The sequence below is a fragment of the Chelonia mydas genome, chromosome 5 (assembly GCF_015237465.2).
Source record: "Chelonia mydas isolate rCheMyd1 chromosome 5, rCheMyd1.pri.v2, whole genome shotgun sequence".
Classification (NCBI taxonomy): Eukaryota; Metazoa; Chordata; order Testudines; family Cheloniidae; genus Chelonia; species Chelonia mydas.
In genome coordinates, this window is record NC_051245.2 from 24,016,125 (window position 1) to 24,032,725 (window position 16,601).

General features: G+C 41.3%; 1 protein-coding gene across 11 annotated transcripts in view; it reads left to right on the forward strand.

Annotated features, from left to right (window-relative positions):
- Nucleotides 1-16,561, forward strand: part of RAI14 (retinoic acid induced 14) — a 122,136-nt gene extending 105,575 nt beyond the window's left edge. For 7 of the 11 annotated variants that reach the window (XM_037902630.2, XM_043547741.1, XM_037902632.2 and 4 more), the window contains 10 exons: nt 592-770; nt 1,394-1,422; nt 2,405-2,491; nt 3,027-3,113; nt 3,812-3,869; nt 4,308-4,426; nt 4,936-6,468; nt 7,707-7,856; nt 14,128-14,193; nt 14,464-16,561. In XM_037902630.2, coding sequence (XP_037758558.1) covers nt 592-770; nt 1,394-1,422; nt 2,405-2,491; nt 3,027-3,113; nt 3,812-3,869; nt 4,308-4,426; nt 4,936-6,468; nt 7,707-7,856; nt 14,128-14,193; nt 14,464-14,541 — 2,386 coding nt within the window. In that variant the 3' untranslated portion in view covers nt 14,542-16,561. The remainder of the gene's footprint in view (nt 1-591; nt 771-1,393; nt 1,423-2,404; nt 2,492-3,026; nt 3,114-3,811; nt 3,870-4,307; nt 4,427-4,935; nt 6,469-7,706; nt 7,857-14,127; nt 14,194-14,463) is intronic. The other 4 variants (XM_037902633.2, XM_043547739.1, XM_043547738.1 and 1 more) reach the window with 1 other exon arrangement.
- The last annotated feature ends 40 nt before the right edge of the window (nt 16,562-16,601 follow it).

Consider the following 16,601-nt stretch of genomic DNA (forward strand, 5'->3'; position numbering starts at 1 on the left):
GGTTTTCTAGAGGAGATTTGAGCTGTCCTCCTTCACTGTGTGTCTTACTTATTCTCACAAGGGGCTTTTCAATTTATTTTGCTTTTTGGCTGAAATGAGTAAATCTCCATGATTGTATCTGCGTTCACTTAAAAGCAAATGAGTGAAATGCAGCTGTATTCAAATAGATGCTCTTGTCCTGCACCATGACTCTCAGGGCTGTAGTTTGATCTTGGCTCTGGCATCTGACAGCCTTTCTAATCAGAAGCTGCTTCTGTGCCAGTTTCCTTTTGAAAACTGGACAGTCTGCTGATAAAAGCTGCCCATCAGGTACCTCCTCTTGGAAGTGCAGTGATGAGACTCAAGATGGAGCAAGGATCAGAATGCCAAATTCCTCAAAAAGGCCCTAGGGGTAAGGTGGGGGCTGGGGTGGGAGCAGGTGTGTGGGGAGAAATGAGGAGAGAAATTGTGCATGTTGATTTAAAAAAATAAATCTTGGATTTTATGGATGTTTGTCCATGACTCAGGATGTTTTTCCCAAAAAAGTTATGTGACAGAGCTACCACCCTAAGAGTAGAATCGTTACACTTGGGCTCTGTGTGTTTTCTCTAGAACTGCTTTGATGCTGGCTTGTGAAGCTGGCGGCCTTAACATTGTGGAAGCCTTGATCAGAAAGGGTGCTGACTTCAGCCTTGTAGATGCCCTTGGACACGATGCCCTACATTACTCCAAGCTCTCTGAGAATGCCGGGATTCAGAGCCTCCTCCTGTCGAAGATATCTCCGGATGCCGGTATGTGAGAGGAAATAATGTGTCAGTTTGAACTGACCAGATCTGTTTTCAACAAGAAGTGAATTTACTTTTTGCACTATCTTGAAATGAGCTAGTTCTTGCAAGTAATTAGCATGCTGTTTAACTTAGCACCGCACACAGTTTGCGAGGTGCTTCTTAAAACACAGAAGTGATCCCTGCTCCAAAAAACTTGCTCGATAGTATTCCAGGGGGCTAGTGGAGCAATAGGGAGCAGCTATGAGGAAGAGGAACAGAGGGAAATTACTGCAGTAACATAGCAAGGGCTAACACACAGCATGGAGTTGGGCTTTTTATTCTGTGAAGGGAATAAATTAAAGTTCTTAGCTGGCTAATTTTGTATACGCTTCCCAGTGATGGATGTCTTGGAGAGGCTCTAATGTAAAGAGGGGAGTGGCCTTGTGGACTCTTTCAAGAAGGGTATTCCAAGTATGTAGGCAGCATGAAAGAAATGCAGGAGACTTGTTGGAGAAGAAGCAGACAAATGGGATATCCAGGCTGGCATTGCAGGCAGTCAGGGTGGGGTGGGGCCATGCAAAGACATTATTGCTTTTTTTCTTAATGGTATTTAACATAAAACACTTTTCCCCTTCCCTGCTCTACAGATACGAAGTCACCAACAAAGCCAAAGCAGGTATTTGTCTCTCTCATGTTACTTGAAAATATTCAGACTATACAGGTCTGTGACTTCCTGTGAAAATGATAAATGGCATATGCTTAAAAGCACCAATAAATGTCACTCTGAGATTTACCTCTAATTATAATGTTCTATAGTATGAATGTTTGAGTTGCTCATAGTAGAAGCATGTTGCAGAAATATATTGCTTTAATAGCTTTTTTTTTTTAAAAAAACCTGGCCTTTTACAAGATTCAGTAACCAATCAGCTTTGGGGAGGCAGGGAAAGGGTGCTGGGGGAAGGGTGTGGTTAGGGAGAGGAAGCACAAACTCTTGTGGAAAAACTCAAGAGTTTAGGCCGCAAGACTGGACTTTCTCACACCTTGATTATGGAGACAGACAAAGGCGAAGCTTTTCAACAGGAAACAGATATTCCAGGGTTACAAGGGGTATTGCTGGGGTGCCCTTTGCTGGAGAGCCCAGTGGTGAAAATCCCACCAGGTTGAAGCAATAAAAATGCCCTACTAGCACTTATTAGGGGCATAATATTTTGGAGGGTGCACACCCCATTAAAGTGAGAAGCCATGGAGTGACTGATTCAGGCGCTCCTCTTCCAGAAGAAATAGTTCTTTCATGCTATCCAAACACAAGAGTGGTTGACGAAGAAGAAAAATAATGGCCATTCGTGGTCAGTTAATTAAGCTGTGAACGAATGATGTATTTGAGATTACTAGTAAATGCTAAACCTTTCATCAGCTTGTGCTTTTTCACTAAATCTTTGTTTTTGCTGAAGCATGAATTGCAAAGGGGGTGGGGGCCATCCTTGTCTTCAAGCATGCCTAGTATCTTGCCTACTATAGCAATGTAGTTATTGTGGAGAAGCTTGAATGAGACAAGGAACAAATTGCTCAAGTTATGTGGGGTTTTTAATAAAACTGCTTACTCAGACTTTACTAACCAAATTAACAAACCTCCATTCTCTGGCCTGTGAAACTTTCAGCATGACCAAGTCTCTAAATTAAGTTCAGAAAGAAGTGGAACTCCAAAAAAACGCAAAGCCCCACCTCCTCCTATCAGTCCTATCCAGGTAAAGAAAAAGTCCAAGTTTGAACATTTTGATATTTGTAGTGGGATGGGAAAGATCCAGAGCACAATGTGAATGATGCTGGCAAAATCTGCTGTGTTATTTTATATGTCTGTCTCATGTGTTATGAGTAGATTTTTTTTTTTTTCTGAGGTTAGGCTGACATCTTGAAAACCCGTATTGGTTACAGTTATTAAGAAAGCTGCTAGAAATGTGGCATGGTCTAAAAGCTGCACATAACGGTGGTCTCTTTTGATGAATGGCTTAAAATGCACTTCCACATACAGATAGCTGTAGAAATCCAATAAGGGGAGAGAGCAGGAAAGATATATAATATAGGATTAAATTACAGCTTAACAAATAGGTTATTAAACTGAAACATTGCTCATGTCTGGAAATAATGCATGTGTGCTGCTGGCTAAGAACAGCATTGAGTAATTAGGTTTGCTCCTTGGTGCTAACGCAGAATTATTGCATATGTTAACCCAGGCAGTTGAACTCCCTAATATATATATACACACACACACTTCTTTTTCAGTTTAGTGATTTGTCCTCTCCACGTTCAGCAACCTCAACTCCAATTGCTGGAAAAGGACAGGTGTTCTTCACTGAACAAGTATGCAAGGTATATTTACTCTTGCTGTTCTGTCATTTTAATAAACTTTGGCTGTATTTAAGGGGATAAAAATATAGAACTTTGATAATCCACATCAGTGATTGGGAGATCCACTGTGAATGGTTGAATTTTGATAAATAAATGGTTTATAATGTGTGTAAAATCAAAGGGCATATATTTTGTAAACTTATTTTGATATTTTCTTTCAGTAAATGTGGTGGTAATTCATAATAAATGAGTAAATGTTTTGCATCTTAACACACAGTAGCAAGTTATTTAGTGCTAACAAAGTGCCTGGCACTGTTCATTACATACAATAAAGACAGTCCTCGTTCAAAAGATTTCATTGGGGTGAGTAGCCACTTGCTACTGTGTGATTTCAGCCTATGTTATCGAAGACTGTAGTCCTTTGATGTTTTAAATATATCATACGCACTACATTGCATAATTTGGCGCACAGGCAAAGACTTTCAAAACTGCCTGCGGGAATGTGGATGCCCAGATCCCATTAATTTTAATGGGAATCGGGAGGCCAAATCTCTTAGGTGAATTTAAAAATCTGGCCCCTAACTTTTAAGGAATGTTGTTTGGAACAAGACATCAGACCCCAGAGCATCCATTCTGCAGGGCTTGACCTCATTCCATACTCATTTCTGTGAAGTCTAGAACTTCTTGAAGTGAAAGGGTTGTCTCCTTGTGTCTCACAGGAAGAGATCAGCTCCATTCAGCGAGATAACAAGGATAGATTGAGTGATAGCACTACAGGTAAGGTGAATAATAAAGCCTTCTTTAATTCTCAAAGCTTATTCTTTTTATCAACTGTCTTTTAGAACCATTTAAATGTAGGAATAATGGTAATGATATTAGAGAATGGTTTCAGCATTGTAACTCTTTAGAAAAACTGACATGCCAGTGATTAAACCGTTTTTAGAAATCTAGCTAGAAATAATTCCTTCATTTGGCATATTAATGGTGTCCCTCTGGGACACGCGGCATTGGCCTCTGTCAGAAGGCAGGATACTGGGCTAGATTGACCTTTTGGTCTGACCCAGTATGGCCGTTCTTATTGGGAAAAAAAAAAAAAGTTCACACCATCTCAAAGTCATAATGATTTTATGTGAAAGGATAGTGACTGTAGCAAAAGCAGGAAATACGTCATCACTTCAGTTGTTTTAAATGGTTTTAAACCATTTTTTTTTAAAGGTGCTGATAGCTTACTGGATATAAGTTCTGAAACTGACCAGCAAGATCTGCTTGTATTGTTGCAAGCAAAAATTGCTTCTCTAACACTACACAATAAGGAGTTACAAGACAAATTACAGGTATGTATTACATTTATGCACCTAATTCAAAGGAAAGGGGATCTTTCAGTTCTTGAATAGCAGAATAAAGAACTACTTTGTTTTGTAGTGATGTGCTGTGAAGATAAATTAAAAGACAGTTTGTAGGTAGTAAGAGTTTCAAGAAAGCAAGAGGAAACTTTGACTTCGAGTATTAAATCGTTTGCAGTTCTCATTTTTCCCATAAATTAGTTGATAGCCTTTTTTTTTTTAAAAAAAAGATGGAGTTAATTATTTCAGAACTCTGGCTAATGATTGAGGGTTTTCAGCATTTTAACTCTCATAGCTTTTGATCCTTTTTGTGCTTCAGAAATCATCCCAGGTATTTAGATGCACTTAGCAGCCAGTATCTTCCTTTGCGTGCTAAGCTTTGCTGAAAATCTAGCCCACAATGTTTTCATTGTTCATCTCTGTAGGGCACAGTAAGAGTTCCTTACTTAATCTACTCAGTAACATATATTGTTTTATAAACACTAATGATTTTTATGCAGGAAAAAGCACCCAGAGAAACAGAAATGGATTCCACCCTAGATTCCTATCATTCCACCCAAACAGAGTTTGATCAGTCAGTGGATAGACAAAGTCAAACTTCAGCTCAGGAGCTAAAATCATCCTCATTAAATGCAACACAAACTCAAGAGAAGTCAACAAGCAACAATGAGGTAAAAATTAAGCGTCTACAAGAAGATTTAAAGGACTTACAGAGGAAATTAGATAATTCCGAAGCAAAAAGAAAGTACTTAGAGACCCAACTTCAGTCTAGAATCCCAGAAACAATTAATTTAAACAGTGCAGATATTTCTGAAAATAGCTCTGATCTTAGCCAGAAACTTAAAGAAACCCAATGCCGGTATGAAGAAGCTATGAAAGAGGTCTTGAATGTACAAACGCAGATGAAATTGGGCCTTGTTGCTTCTGAAAACAAAAATACTTACTCGGATGTCCATGAACTGAGGGTTACATGTGAGGAAATTGAAGTGCTAAAGCAAGAACTCAGGAAAGCATTAGAGGAAAGTGAAAGGCATAAAGAGAAAGTGAGAGAGCTACAGGAAAAACTTGAAGAAGGAGAGCAGAACGTTGCTAGCAAAATGTCTATAGAAGAATGTGAGGAAATAAAAAATTCTTATTGTTCAATAATTGAGAACATTAACCAAGAGAAAGCTTTGTTGATCGAGAGATACAAAGAAGGGCAAGAAGAAATCAAAAGGCTACAAGACAAGTTAAATCAGATGCAGTTGGAATCCAGTGATGAAGCTCGGGAGATAAAAGAAGCAAGGGATAGAATGATAGATGACCTACACAGACAAGTTAGTGAGCTGTCTCAGTTGTACAAAGAAGCACAAACAGAGCTTGAAGATTACAGGAAGAGGAAAGCATTAGAGGATGTAGCTTTGGAATACATTCCTAGAGATGAGCATGAGAAACTGATGTGGGTAACAAATTCATTGAAAGATAAAGCTGAAGATGCATTATCTGACATGAAGTCCCAGTACACACAGGTATTAAATGAAGCAGCTCAGCTCAAGCAACTGATAGATACTCAGAAACAAAACTCTGTACCAGTTGCTGAGCATCTTGAGGTGGTAACTGCTCTCAGGTGTACGGCAAAGGAAATGGAAGAAGAAATAAATGAGTTTAAGGAAGAGCTTATTAACAAGGAAACTGAGGTAAGAAATCTGCAGAAGGAATTGTTGGAAGAAAAAGCTGCAATTAAGGAAGCAATGGTGCCCAGAGCTTCATATGAAAAACTCCAGTCATCGTTAGAAGGTGAAGTTAATATTTTGTCATCCAAACTAAAGGATTTAATGAAAGAGAAAGAGAATGTGTCCGTAGATGCTGCACAATTGAGAAATGAAGTCTTGCAATTAAAAGGGGAAAAAGAAGGTATTCAAACTCTCCTTGAGGGCAAGGAGCAGGAAATAAATGGACTTTACCGTAAGTACCATCAAGCTCAAGAAGATCTTCTTGACATGAAAAGATATGCAGAAAGCTCGTCAAAGCTAGAAGAAGATAAAGATAAAAAGGTTAGTGATTCATTAAAGAGATTGGGTTTCCTGGATGTTTAGACCTTATAAAGTAACTTGAGTAATGCATGCAGTTCACAGCTCCATATTAAACAAAGTGTCACGGAGTATAACTTTTGAATACACCTTTCTGTCTTGTAATCTAAGGTCCCAGAATCCCATCTTTAATACTGATAAAAGCTTGTTTGGCTAAATGCATATTGACCCTGCGGAGATCCCCACAAGGAGAGCTGCATGGTCTGTCACTGTCAGGTGAAGTCATATGGGGCCCAGGTGCCCAAGTGCTTGCACTCCTGTTTTGAAATGATGGAAGTGGGAGTTAGAACAGGGAGAGATCCACAGGGAGAGAAGTTTTGCTAACCTAAATAAAGATGCACAAGTGACCAAAGATCCTACAGTTCTTATTTTACCCAGATCATTTCACCCATCCCTACTCGTCTTTTTCCATAATTGGGATATCTGAGAGCACAGAGTTCTTATAATAGAAAATGGGCCACAGATGTGGTAGCTGGCTGTGTAACATTTTGCTGGCTCTGTATACTTGGCCCAAGCGAGCTGCATTTCTGTCTTCAGACATAGATGTATTCAGAGGCTGTGCCCATAGAGTCAGTAAACGCAATACCTCAATGGTATAAATATTGCTTCACGTAAGTTGTTAAAGCAATGAGTTTCCATTTGGAAATGTGAGAATTCTGTACAAAAGCAAATTTGCTAACAGAAACTGAATGCTTAAAATGGTGGAGGGATGGTGGAGGGAAATTTGGCAGTGAGCCAAGAGGCTTTGGTGGGGAGGGAGCTGGAATGGTGGGGGAGGTGTAGGCAGAAAGAGGAGTAGCATGCCAGAGATTTGGGGGGAAGGAAATAGAGGTAGAAAGGTAAGTAGGAGAGAAACAATTTCTGGGAGAGGCAGATGGAGAGAGCAGCCAGCTGGGAGGACATACATCTGCATGCAGACCTCCCAGTACTGGTGAGGAGCTAGAACTGCCTGCTGGCTTGCAGAGTAAGAAGGAGGCACTGCAGAGCTGGCTGAGAAAGAGCTACATCCCTTTGTGTAGACAAAGGGTTGCAGCATGGTGGGAGCACTATAACCTTTTGTTTACCTAGTAGCCGCCTTGTGCCTCAGATCAAGGTAGGGATGCTTTTTCAGAATTCAAAAAAAAGGCACAAATGTTCTCTAAATAAAGCACAGCAAAACGTATTTCTTGCATCCTTTCACATGTACTTTTTTTCCTTGATAGATCAATGAGATGTCCAAGGAAGTTAGCAAGTTAAAAGAAGCATTGAACAGTCTTTCTCAACTTTCCTACTCAACCAGTGCACCCAAAAGACAAAGCCAACAGCTGGAGGCATTACAGCAACAAGTGAAACAGTTACAAAATCAACTGGCTGTAAGTGTCGGTTTCTTAACTGATAAACTCCAGCTGCTCTGATTGCTAATAGGATGTGAAGTCTTCCTTACAGTGCCCAGTTAAAGTGAAGCACAACTACTGAGTACGAGAAATGGATGCTTAATGCAATAAAGTGATCCCTTTTAATATATGCTATAACTGATAGTAGTGAATCCTCATTATCGTCACATCAATGCACTCTTTCGACAATAATACAAAACTGAGTTACTGTGTTCCAGTATATCCCCAGAGATCTCACACTTAGATCAGTCAACTTCACTCCATTTTCTGCTCTGGAGATACGGGAAACAGTGCAGCAGTTCCCAATAATTGAAATGATACTGCATTATACAGGATGCAGTTGCTTAAGCTACTGTGTTGAGGTTAAGCATTAATTGGCATTAAATGGGTTGATAAAATAATTATGGCACCTCCTAAGCAGATGTCATCACATCTCAATACATTTGTTCATTTTGCTGTGTCACAACTAAACTAAACTGTAGCAGAAATGAGAGTTTAGAAAGCCACAGCTTTAAATGGATATCCAAACCTCTGAGACGCTGGGCTGTTAGAGCAATGTTTAATAGTTGATCCAACATGTTATAACTGCAATAAAATGTGGTGTACTTGTGTGGCACTGGTGCCATGATTCATAAAGTACAGAGCCAGTTTGCAATGGGTTTTTGTGTTGCTCAGAAAGGTGCAGATTTAGTCATCAGTTAAGATCTTTTTCAAAAATAATTAAAAGCTAAAATAAGCCTGATATTTTTGGAAGAAATCTTGTGACAAGTTTCTATCCAAACAGACCCATATTTTTTTTTAAAAAGATGATAATTTTTCTCAGAATTGTGAACTGCTTTAAATGGTTTTAAAATTGGACCTTCAATGGGGTTTCCCATTTACAAGTAAAGGGCCCACTCCAGCAGAACATGAAGACTTCCAAGCTGCACAGAGCCGAAAAGCATTTTTTAAACCACAAAAAGCTCTTCCTGTGCGTTACGGAGCTGTTCTGGCAGTGCTTAAAGTGGGTGTGTTGGGAGGCCTGCCAGGAGTCGCAGACCTGGCCCCCCAAAAAAAAAAAAAGTTAAGACTCGAGCCTGGTTGCTGAGGAGCATACTTCAGGCATTGTCTTACCAAAGCTGCTGCTCCTAGATTATGAAATACACCTCCCCGCCCCACTCTGCCCCCAAACACAGATCTTTTTTTCAGATCTCTTTAAGCACCAAGTTCTTGGAAGGAAAGCTCTTGTATTTGAGTTCCCAACCTGCTGAGCTACACCGCTTTCCTGGTGCCTGTTATTCCTTCTCCCCAGTCAGGCAGCAGGAGTTAATGCGGTGCTGAGCTAGAATTAGTCTCTTTCAGGAATACTAGTGGGAGCAATAGACATAGTAAATCATTTAAACAATAAAACATTTAGGCCAGGTCTACACTAAAACGTTAGGTCAACCCAGCTACATCACTCAGGGATGTGAAAAATCCACACTCCTGAGTGACATAGTTAAGCCAACCTACTCCCAGTGTAGATAGCGCTTGGTTGACATATGAATTCTTCTGTGAGTAGTGTCACGATGGGTGCTCCACTTCAGGTGCGCATGCGCCTCCAAGCCTGTGGTCGGATATTTTTCAATTAGCAGTGTCCATTCAGCCTGCACCTGTGCTGTGTACAACCTAATGCTGCACTCCGAAGGCATATACGGCTACGCAGGCAAACCACCCTCAGTTCCTTCTGTATCACCAGAACTGAGCTCTAGTGTGGCTGCCTCGTGCATGCGTCCGCGTGTTTTGGAGTTGATGTTTGAGTGTTTCGAGTTAGGGTTAGTTGTTGTTATAAAATTAGCTAGTTGAGAGGTTTCCGATTTTCCTCCCCCGTTTTTTTCTGGAGACCTTATTGGGCCTGGCCGAGCATGTTCCAAATGCTGCCTCTTTTGTCAGGAAGTTATCCTGATCGGTATTGGCTACGAAGTGTTTCTGTTGCTTGGGAGAGTCCCATCTCTCCCAAAGTGCAATTTTTGCCTGGCTCTAAAATCTAGAGCTCGGAAGAATCAGGAGACCAAGCTGAACATGATGATGATGATGATGACGGAGCACTCCCTTCGACTGGCTTCTGAGTCAGGTTAGGAGACCCACCCACTTTAGGTTGGGGAGGTTTAGGTTGGATATTAGGAAAAACTTCTTCACTAGGAGGGTGGTGAAACACTGGAATGCGTTACCTAGGGAGGTGGTAGAATCTCCTTCCTTAGAAGTTTTTAAGGTCAGGCTTGACAAAGCCCTGGCTGGGATGATTTAATTGGGGATTGGTCCTGCTTTGAGCAGGGGGTTGGACTAGATGACCTCCTGAGGTCCCTTCCAACCCTGATAGTCTATGATTCACTTTCCCCCATACATCTGTCTCCTGACAGAGCCAGTGCCCTTTCAACTTTGGCCAAGTTCTTGCCTGAGAAAGGGAAGATCTCAAAGGACTCAGGGAAGGCTCCAAAGAGGAGGAGCTCGGTCTCCCGCCACAAGGAGCCAGCTCCCAAGAAGTCCTGATTTCCTGCTAGATCCGTGGTGTAAAAGGCCTTGAATTCTCGACTGTCTGCCATGCAGATGAAAGACACTTCCTGTGGTACTGATGGAGCAAGGAGATCCTGGAGTACTTAGGAGAAACACAGCACTGGCAAGGCCCTGGTATCATCTGCTTCCAGATCAGCACAGACTACTTCATATTCAACAATGGTGCCTTCCCACTCAGCTCAGTCAGTACTGACAAAATTGAAGCACACATCATTGGCCCTGGCACCTATGTGCACCAGATCAACTGCTGCATCAGTACCGACCCTCAATACCAAAGGAATCTGTTACTCCAGGGACTTGTTGAGTGTTAGGGACCCACTGCTTATGGGTTCTGAACGATTCTCAGTACCGAGATCCCGGTCTCTGGATTACCAGTGTTTCCTAGTACCACAGGATTCTCCATTCTTTTCACTGGGGCCCCCGCCGTTGAAGGACACGGAGGAGGATGGAGATAACTTTCAGTCAGTCTCCTGCTTATCCCTGTGAGGTTCCCCTCCTCATCATTACAGAAACCCATACTTTGACAAAGACCTCCTTGCCCAGGTCTGAGATGGTGGTATCAGTCTTGCATACCATCCCGACTCCCATAGGGGCCTTCCTAGGAACCATCCTGAGATCTCTGGGCGGTGTATCAGCAGCAATTTGCCAGAACTCTGGCTACACTGCATCAGGAAACTAGGGTCATATGGTCTCCTGTACCAAATCCGAAACACAAGGCAATCTTTGAGGAACAGGAGGCTACTGAGGACAAAGAGGTTACCTCCCAAGCCCGTATTTCATCTCCATCTCTGGACGAGTCAGTCATGCCTCTGCCACCTTCAATGACTGATGATTTTGTCAATTCCAGAACCTTGTGAAGTGGGTGGTGGGTACACTCCAGATATCTCTTGAGGTGGTTAAAGACTCACTTTATAAGCTCCTGGACATTTTGCAGTAAGTGATGCCCATCTGGGTTGCAGTATCCATGAACGAAGCATTTCTGGATCCAGCAACGACTGTCTCGCAAACTCCTGCCAGCTTGTAAATGGGCAGATGAGAAATATTAAGTTCCTCCCAGGCACTCAAAATTTTTATTTTCCCGCCCTCCTAATTCCTTGGTGGTAGATGCTATAAATGAACAGGATAGACAGACAGGGCTGTTCCTTAGAGAAGAACCAGAAAAGGTTGGACCTGCTCACGTGCAATCCTCCAATTTCAGATTGCAAACTATCAGACGATCATGACCAAACAGGACTACGCAAAGTACAAGAAATTTTGCATTCTTTATTGAACATCTTCCACAGGAGCATAGAGAACACTTCCATGCCACTATTAAGGAGGGTCATTTATTAGTCAGAACCTCTATCCAAGCATCCTTGGATGCTGCAAACACTGCTGCTAGATCCATATCCACAGCAGTTGTCATGGGCAGGGTGTCCTGGCTCCAGTTGTCATGATTCCTGAGAGAGTCCAGAATACAATTGAGGACCGCCTGTTTCCCGAGAAGAGCTTCTGACCATCAACTATGGTTGAGTCCCTGCATATGCTGAAGGACTCCAGGGTCCCTGCTCAGATCTTCAGGTATATACACCCTACGGGTCTCAAACTGCCCCATAGATCACGCCTGGCTCAGTTCTTTGGTTTTCACAGAACCACCGAGCTTGCTAGAAAAAGATTCCAGAGGAAAAGAGCTTCCCACCCTCCATTCAGGAGGTACCCGGTCAGCATCAAAACAGCAGTTTTGAAGGGTTGGATTGCTATCTTAGACAGGCTATTCATCTACTGGTATTATTTCCTAAACCAAATAAACCTCAGCGGGAGACTTCACTTCGTACGTTAGATATATGATAGGCATTGGCCTTTTATCTGGATAGGACCAAGCAATTTTGGAAATCACCTAAACTCTTTGTATCCCTCACAGAAATATCTAAGGGGTCCACAATCTCTTCACAGACACTGGTGAGATGGATCTCTGCGTGTATTATTGCTTGCTATGATGCAGCTGGTGCTTTGCCTCTTCAGAGGATTTTAGCGCACACTACCAGATTACAAATAACTTCCACAGCATTATTCAAAAACATTTCCAGTGTCAGAGAGCTGCAGAGCTGCTACATGGGCTTCAGTGCATACCTTTTCTAAACGCTATGCCTTGGTCTGCACTGTCAGGTCTGATGCGGCACTTGATTCTGCTGTACTGTCTTCAGTCTTAGACTTGATTCCGAAGGTCCCCTCTCCCTATGAGGATACTTCTCGGGTGTCATCTGAAGTGGAGTACCCATAGGGTGCTCCACTACCTACCCTCTTTCCCCTCTGCTTCAGACTGTTCTTGTTGGACATTCGCATTGAGAAGGAACTGGGGGTGGTTTGCCTCCCCAGCTCTGTGTGACCTGGGAGCACAATACGAGGTAGCATAGAGCACATCCGCAGGCCAAATGGACACTGCTAACAGAAAATCTCCCATCAAGCGCTCAAAAGGCTCATGCACACCTGAAGTGGAGCACCCATAGGGACACATCTCGAAGAACCACAGTTACTGCACAAGCTGAGTTGCCTTTTCTTCCGTTGACCTAAATACTGCCTCTTGGGGAGGTGGATTAACTACAGCAATGGGAGAACCCCTCCCACCGCTGTAGTTAGCATCTACGCTGAAGCACTACAGTGGCGGTGTAGCAGTTTAAGTGTAGACATAGCCCTACTTAAAAATGAAGGCTTATGGCCATCTCGTAGCCTGCTGCCAGAGTTCTGTAGGAGTCTCTCATCTCCAGCTGCTTCCTTTCCTCCACTGCTTAACCACGATAGCTTGGCCAGAAATGGTTTTCCCTTCCTGTGAAAAGTTTTGAGATTACAAGTTCCACATTGGGATGAACCCGAGACCTTTAAAAGTGGTGTTTTTATGAGCGTGAATGAGTGAGAGGCCAACACACCCTCCTACCCAAGAATAGCCAATAGCCTGGTGGTCAGGAAGCTTGCCTGGGATGTGGAAGTCCCTGGTCTGATTGGGGCAGAGCATGGACTTGCCCTGACCCCAGGCTACTGGCTATTGTGGGGTTGGTGTCTCCTCTCTCTCACCCCACTGATAAATTTAGGAAAGGGGTGGTATAATGTTAGGGTTGTATGGCCGACTTCTCTCAACCTAGTTTCTAAAACAGAACTTCAGGTTTACTTGGGAGATGGTTCTTGGGCCACAGCATTCTGTGACCACAGAAGAGGGGCTTGTCTTTGGCTGAATATGTAGTAATTTGCCAGAGCTCCATAGGACAGGATCCTTATGAACCTCATCTGCACTAAGAAATCTACTCATTGCTGACAAAGGGGTGTGGCAGTGGGTGCAGTTGAACAGTTGCTGAAAACTGTTTAACTGCAAGTGGTTTAGCTTCCTTGCAGAAAAACCAGCTACAGTTTCAGAGACTGTGGCTGACTGTGGTTTGATCCTGTCTGTCTGCAGCTAAACCATTTTGAGCACCAATAACAGCTGTACTATATACTTTCCTGGTATAGATAAAACTATAGCCTCTTAGTGGGCCATACACTTCAAAGGGACCTATTTTGGCTGACCCAATTGTAAAATACTGCTTGGTGTAATGCATGCATGCAGATGAGCAATATAGTTTTCTTATATAAGTAAAGATACCATTTTATCATAGCTGTCGAGATCCATGTGCTCTAAAACAAAATGTGGTGGGTTTTTTAAGTGAATTTGCATGCACATTCCTTGACTTGGCATCTTAATATTTTTTAGGAGACAAAGAAACAGCACCAGGAGATTGTATCAGTGTACAGGATGCATCTTCTCTATGCTGTGCAGGTATGATTGCATATTTCTCAGTTACGTGAGGTATGTTGTGTTTTAATGTAAGAGGTCCCTTCTGCAAATCTATAATGAAAATAGCTTCTTATCTTTTGGTTACCCTAGACAAAAAGTCTGACTATTTAACAGAAATTTAAAGCAACATCCTCTTTAAAAAGATTGGGAGTTGGGGGGTTAATATACTTTTAAAACTACTTATTTATGTAAAATTTATGAAAGAGTAAAAAGGTGCTAGAATTAAACGTACTTTTTTCTCTTTCTGTCTAGGGTCAAATGGATGAAGATGTCCAGAAAGTGCTTAAACAGATTTTAACAATGTGCAAAAGCCAATCACAGAAAAAGTGAAACAAACTGTTTGTATTGATTCCTGTCATGCTGCCATGGTGTTAGCTAGGCTCACCTTAACACCAGATTTAAAATTGGCAACCTGCTGCTTTTTTTTTTTTTTTTTTTAGTGAACTGGATTTGTCTCTGCCAATCTTCCTGTTCATTCTATGTACTATGACCTAACACATCTGCACATCATCTTCCTTCCCACAAAGTTTTCAGAGTACTGTTTTCATATCCAAAATGCAAGTATTTTTCAGAGCTGTTGTTACTTTGGCCACCCCAGATGTAAAGTGTGGTCCGCAGTGTTGTGTTGTGCTTCACAGCTTCCTTCTTCAATATGGAGATGCTTTCAGGGTGGGCTACAGGTCCCAGCATGCAACACTCCATCTTGACACAAATAGTCACACCTCCTGGGTAAAGGTGAAGTTCTCCATTCTGAGTCCTGGTCCTGGATATTGAAAAGGAGGTGGGGTGTTCTAGTCTGCTCAGTGTTTTTGCCCTTGCATCCTTGCATCTTCCCAGATGTGGCCTTTGGTTGGGCATTGTTCATTCACCCATGTAGTAATGAACAAAAGCAGATATTTGTGTGGAATTTTGCTTAGTAAGCCAGAACATCAAGCAACTAAACTTACCTGTAATTTGTTTTATGTTTAACAAGATTAACATGGATTATGAGTTACCATGTCCGCTGTACACTGAGTATGTAAAATCCATGCCGTACATCTTTATATTTAATTGCATTGTCTCAATAATGGACACAATAGTTTATAACATAAACAAAACTAATTTAGAATGTAAAACCATAAATCAGATGAACCTCAAAAGTTCTGTACAAAATAACCCTTTTCAGTAGGTCAAACTCTCTATGCAAATATTCACACTGCTGTTGGCCATGGAGCTCAGGAAAAAATAACACATATACTTCAAGGGAAACAAGGGATTCTAGTGAATGCAGGATGTTTACAGTGAGACTCAATGCCTCACAATTCTTCACCTCACTTTTGTAAAGATCTGCTCTTCAATATATTTTTATTGGCCCTCCAATGAAATTTTTTTGTAACTAAACCATTTTGCTACATGATGTTTGCATTAAACTATATTAACAAATATTTTAGGTAACCATGTTTAAGGCTCTCTTTTTACCCAAAGTATTCAGCTAGACTAGACTAAAGCATAGTTAAGTATTCTCAGCTCGGAAAAACTGTGTAAAGTCATAGATCTGTCAGCATATCCAAGAGCATTGAAGTGTAAATGACCATTCATCCTGTTCTTTCATCAAATGCAGGAGAACATGAGACATTTGTGGTGTCATCTAACAATAATTTCTACAAGTTTCTTGGGCAGGAGGGGGCATCACTGAAGCCTTTGTCTGTCTTTAAGAATTAAAAGTAGAATTGGAAATGCTTCATGTGGTAAAATGACAGCGAATAGTAGAGAACTAAGGAAGAATATTTCTAAGAACACAGTGCATTTAAGGGTTAAAACCATTCTAGCTTGCAGTTTCAATTATGGCATTGGTTTTATTCCTGTTGATGGAGATATTTCCAGAGCTACATAATCTATGAACTTTATAGACTCCTAATTTGACAGAATCTGTAGTGCCTCAGGCTTACTTGGACACACAGTGCACTTACATCAGATAATTCCTAACAAGGACAAAGCTCAAAAGGATTAAAAACTTTGCATTATTTAGACCTTTCTGTTACTTTTCTTAGGTTGTTTAACTAATGATTGTTAATTTTGGACAGTATTTTCGTTAGACAATTTGGAAAATACTCCAAAGAAATGTGAAAGGACGACTTTTCTGTATTGCAGCAATTGCATGCTTGAAATTTTTAAGTAAAGTTTAAAACTTGATGAACCATTTTGTAGTTTGCTGTTCAGATTTAGTCTTCTACCTTGTTTTGTTATGCATATTTATTATAATTATCTTTGTGAAATATTGACAAGTATACACTATAGCATAGCATTTGTTCTTGTATGTAATTTACAAAATGTTTCCTTATGCAGCAAATAAACTATTTCCATTTTTTCATCTTTGCTCTTTTTGTGCATTCAGCTAGAGGTTGTTTGTA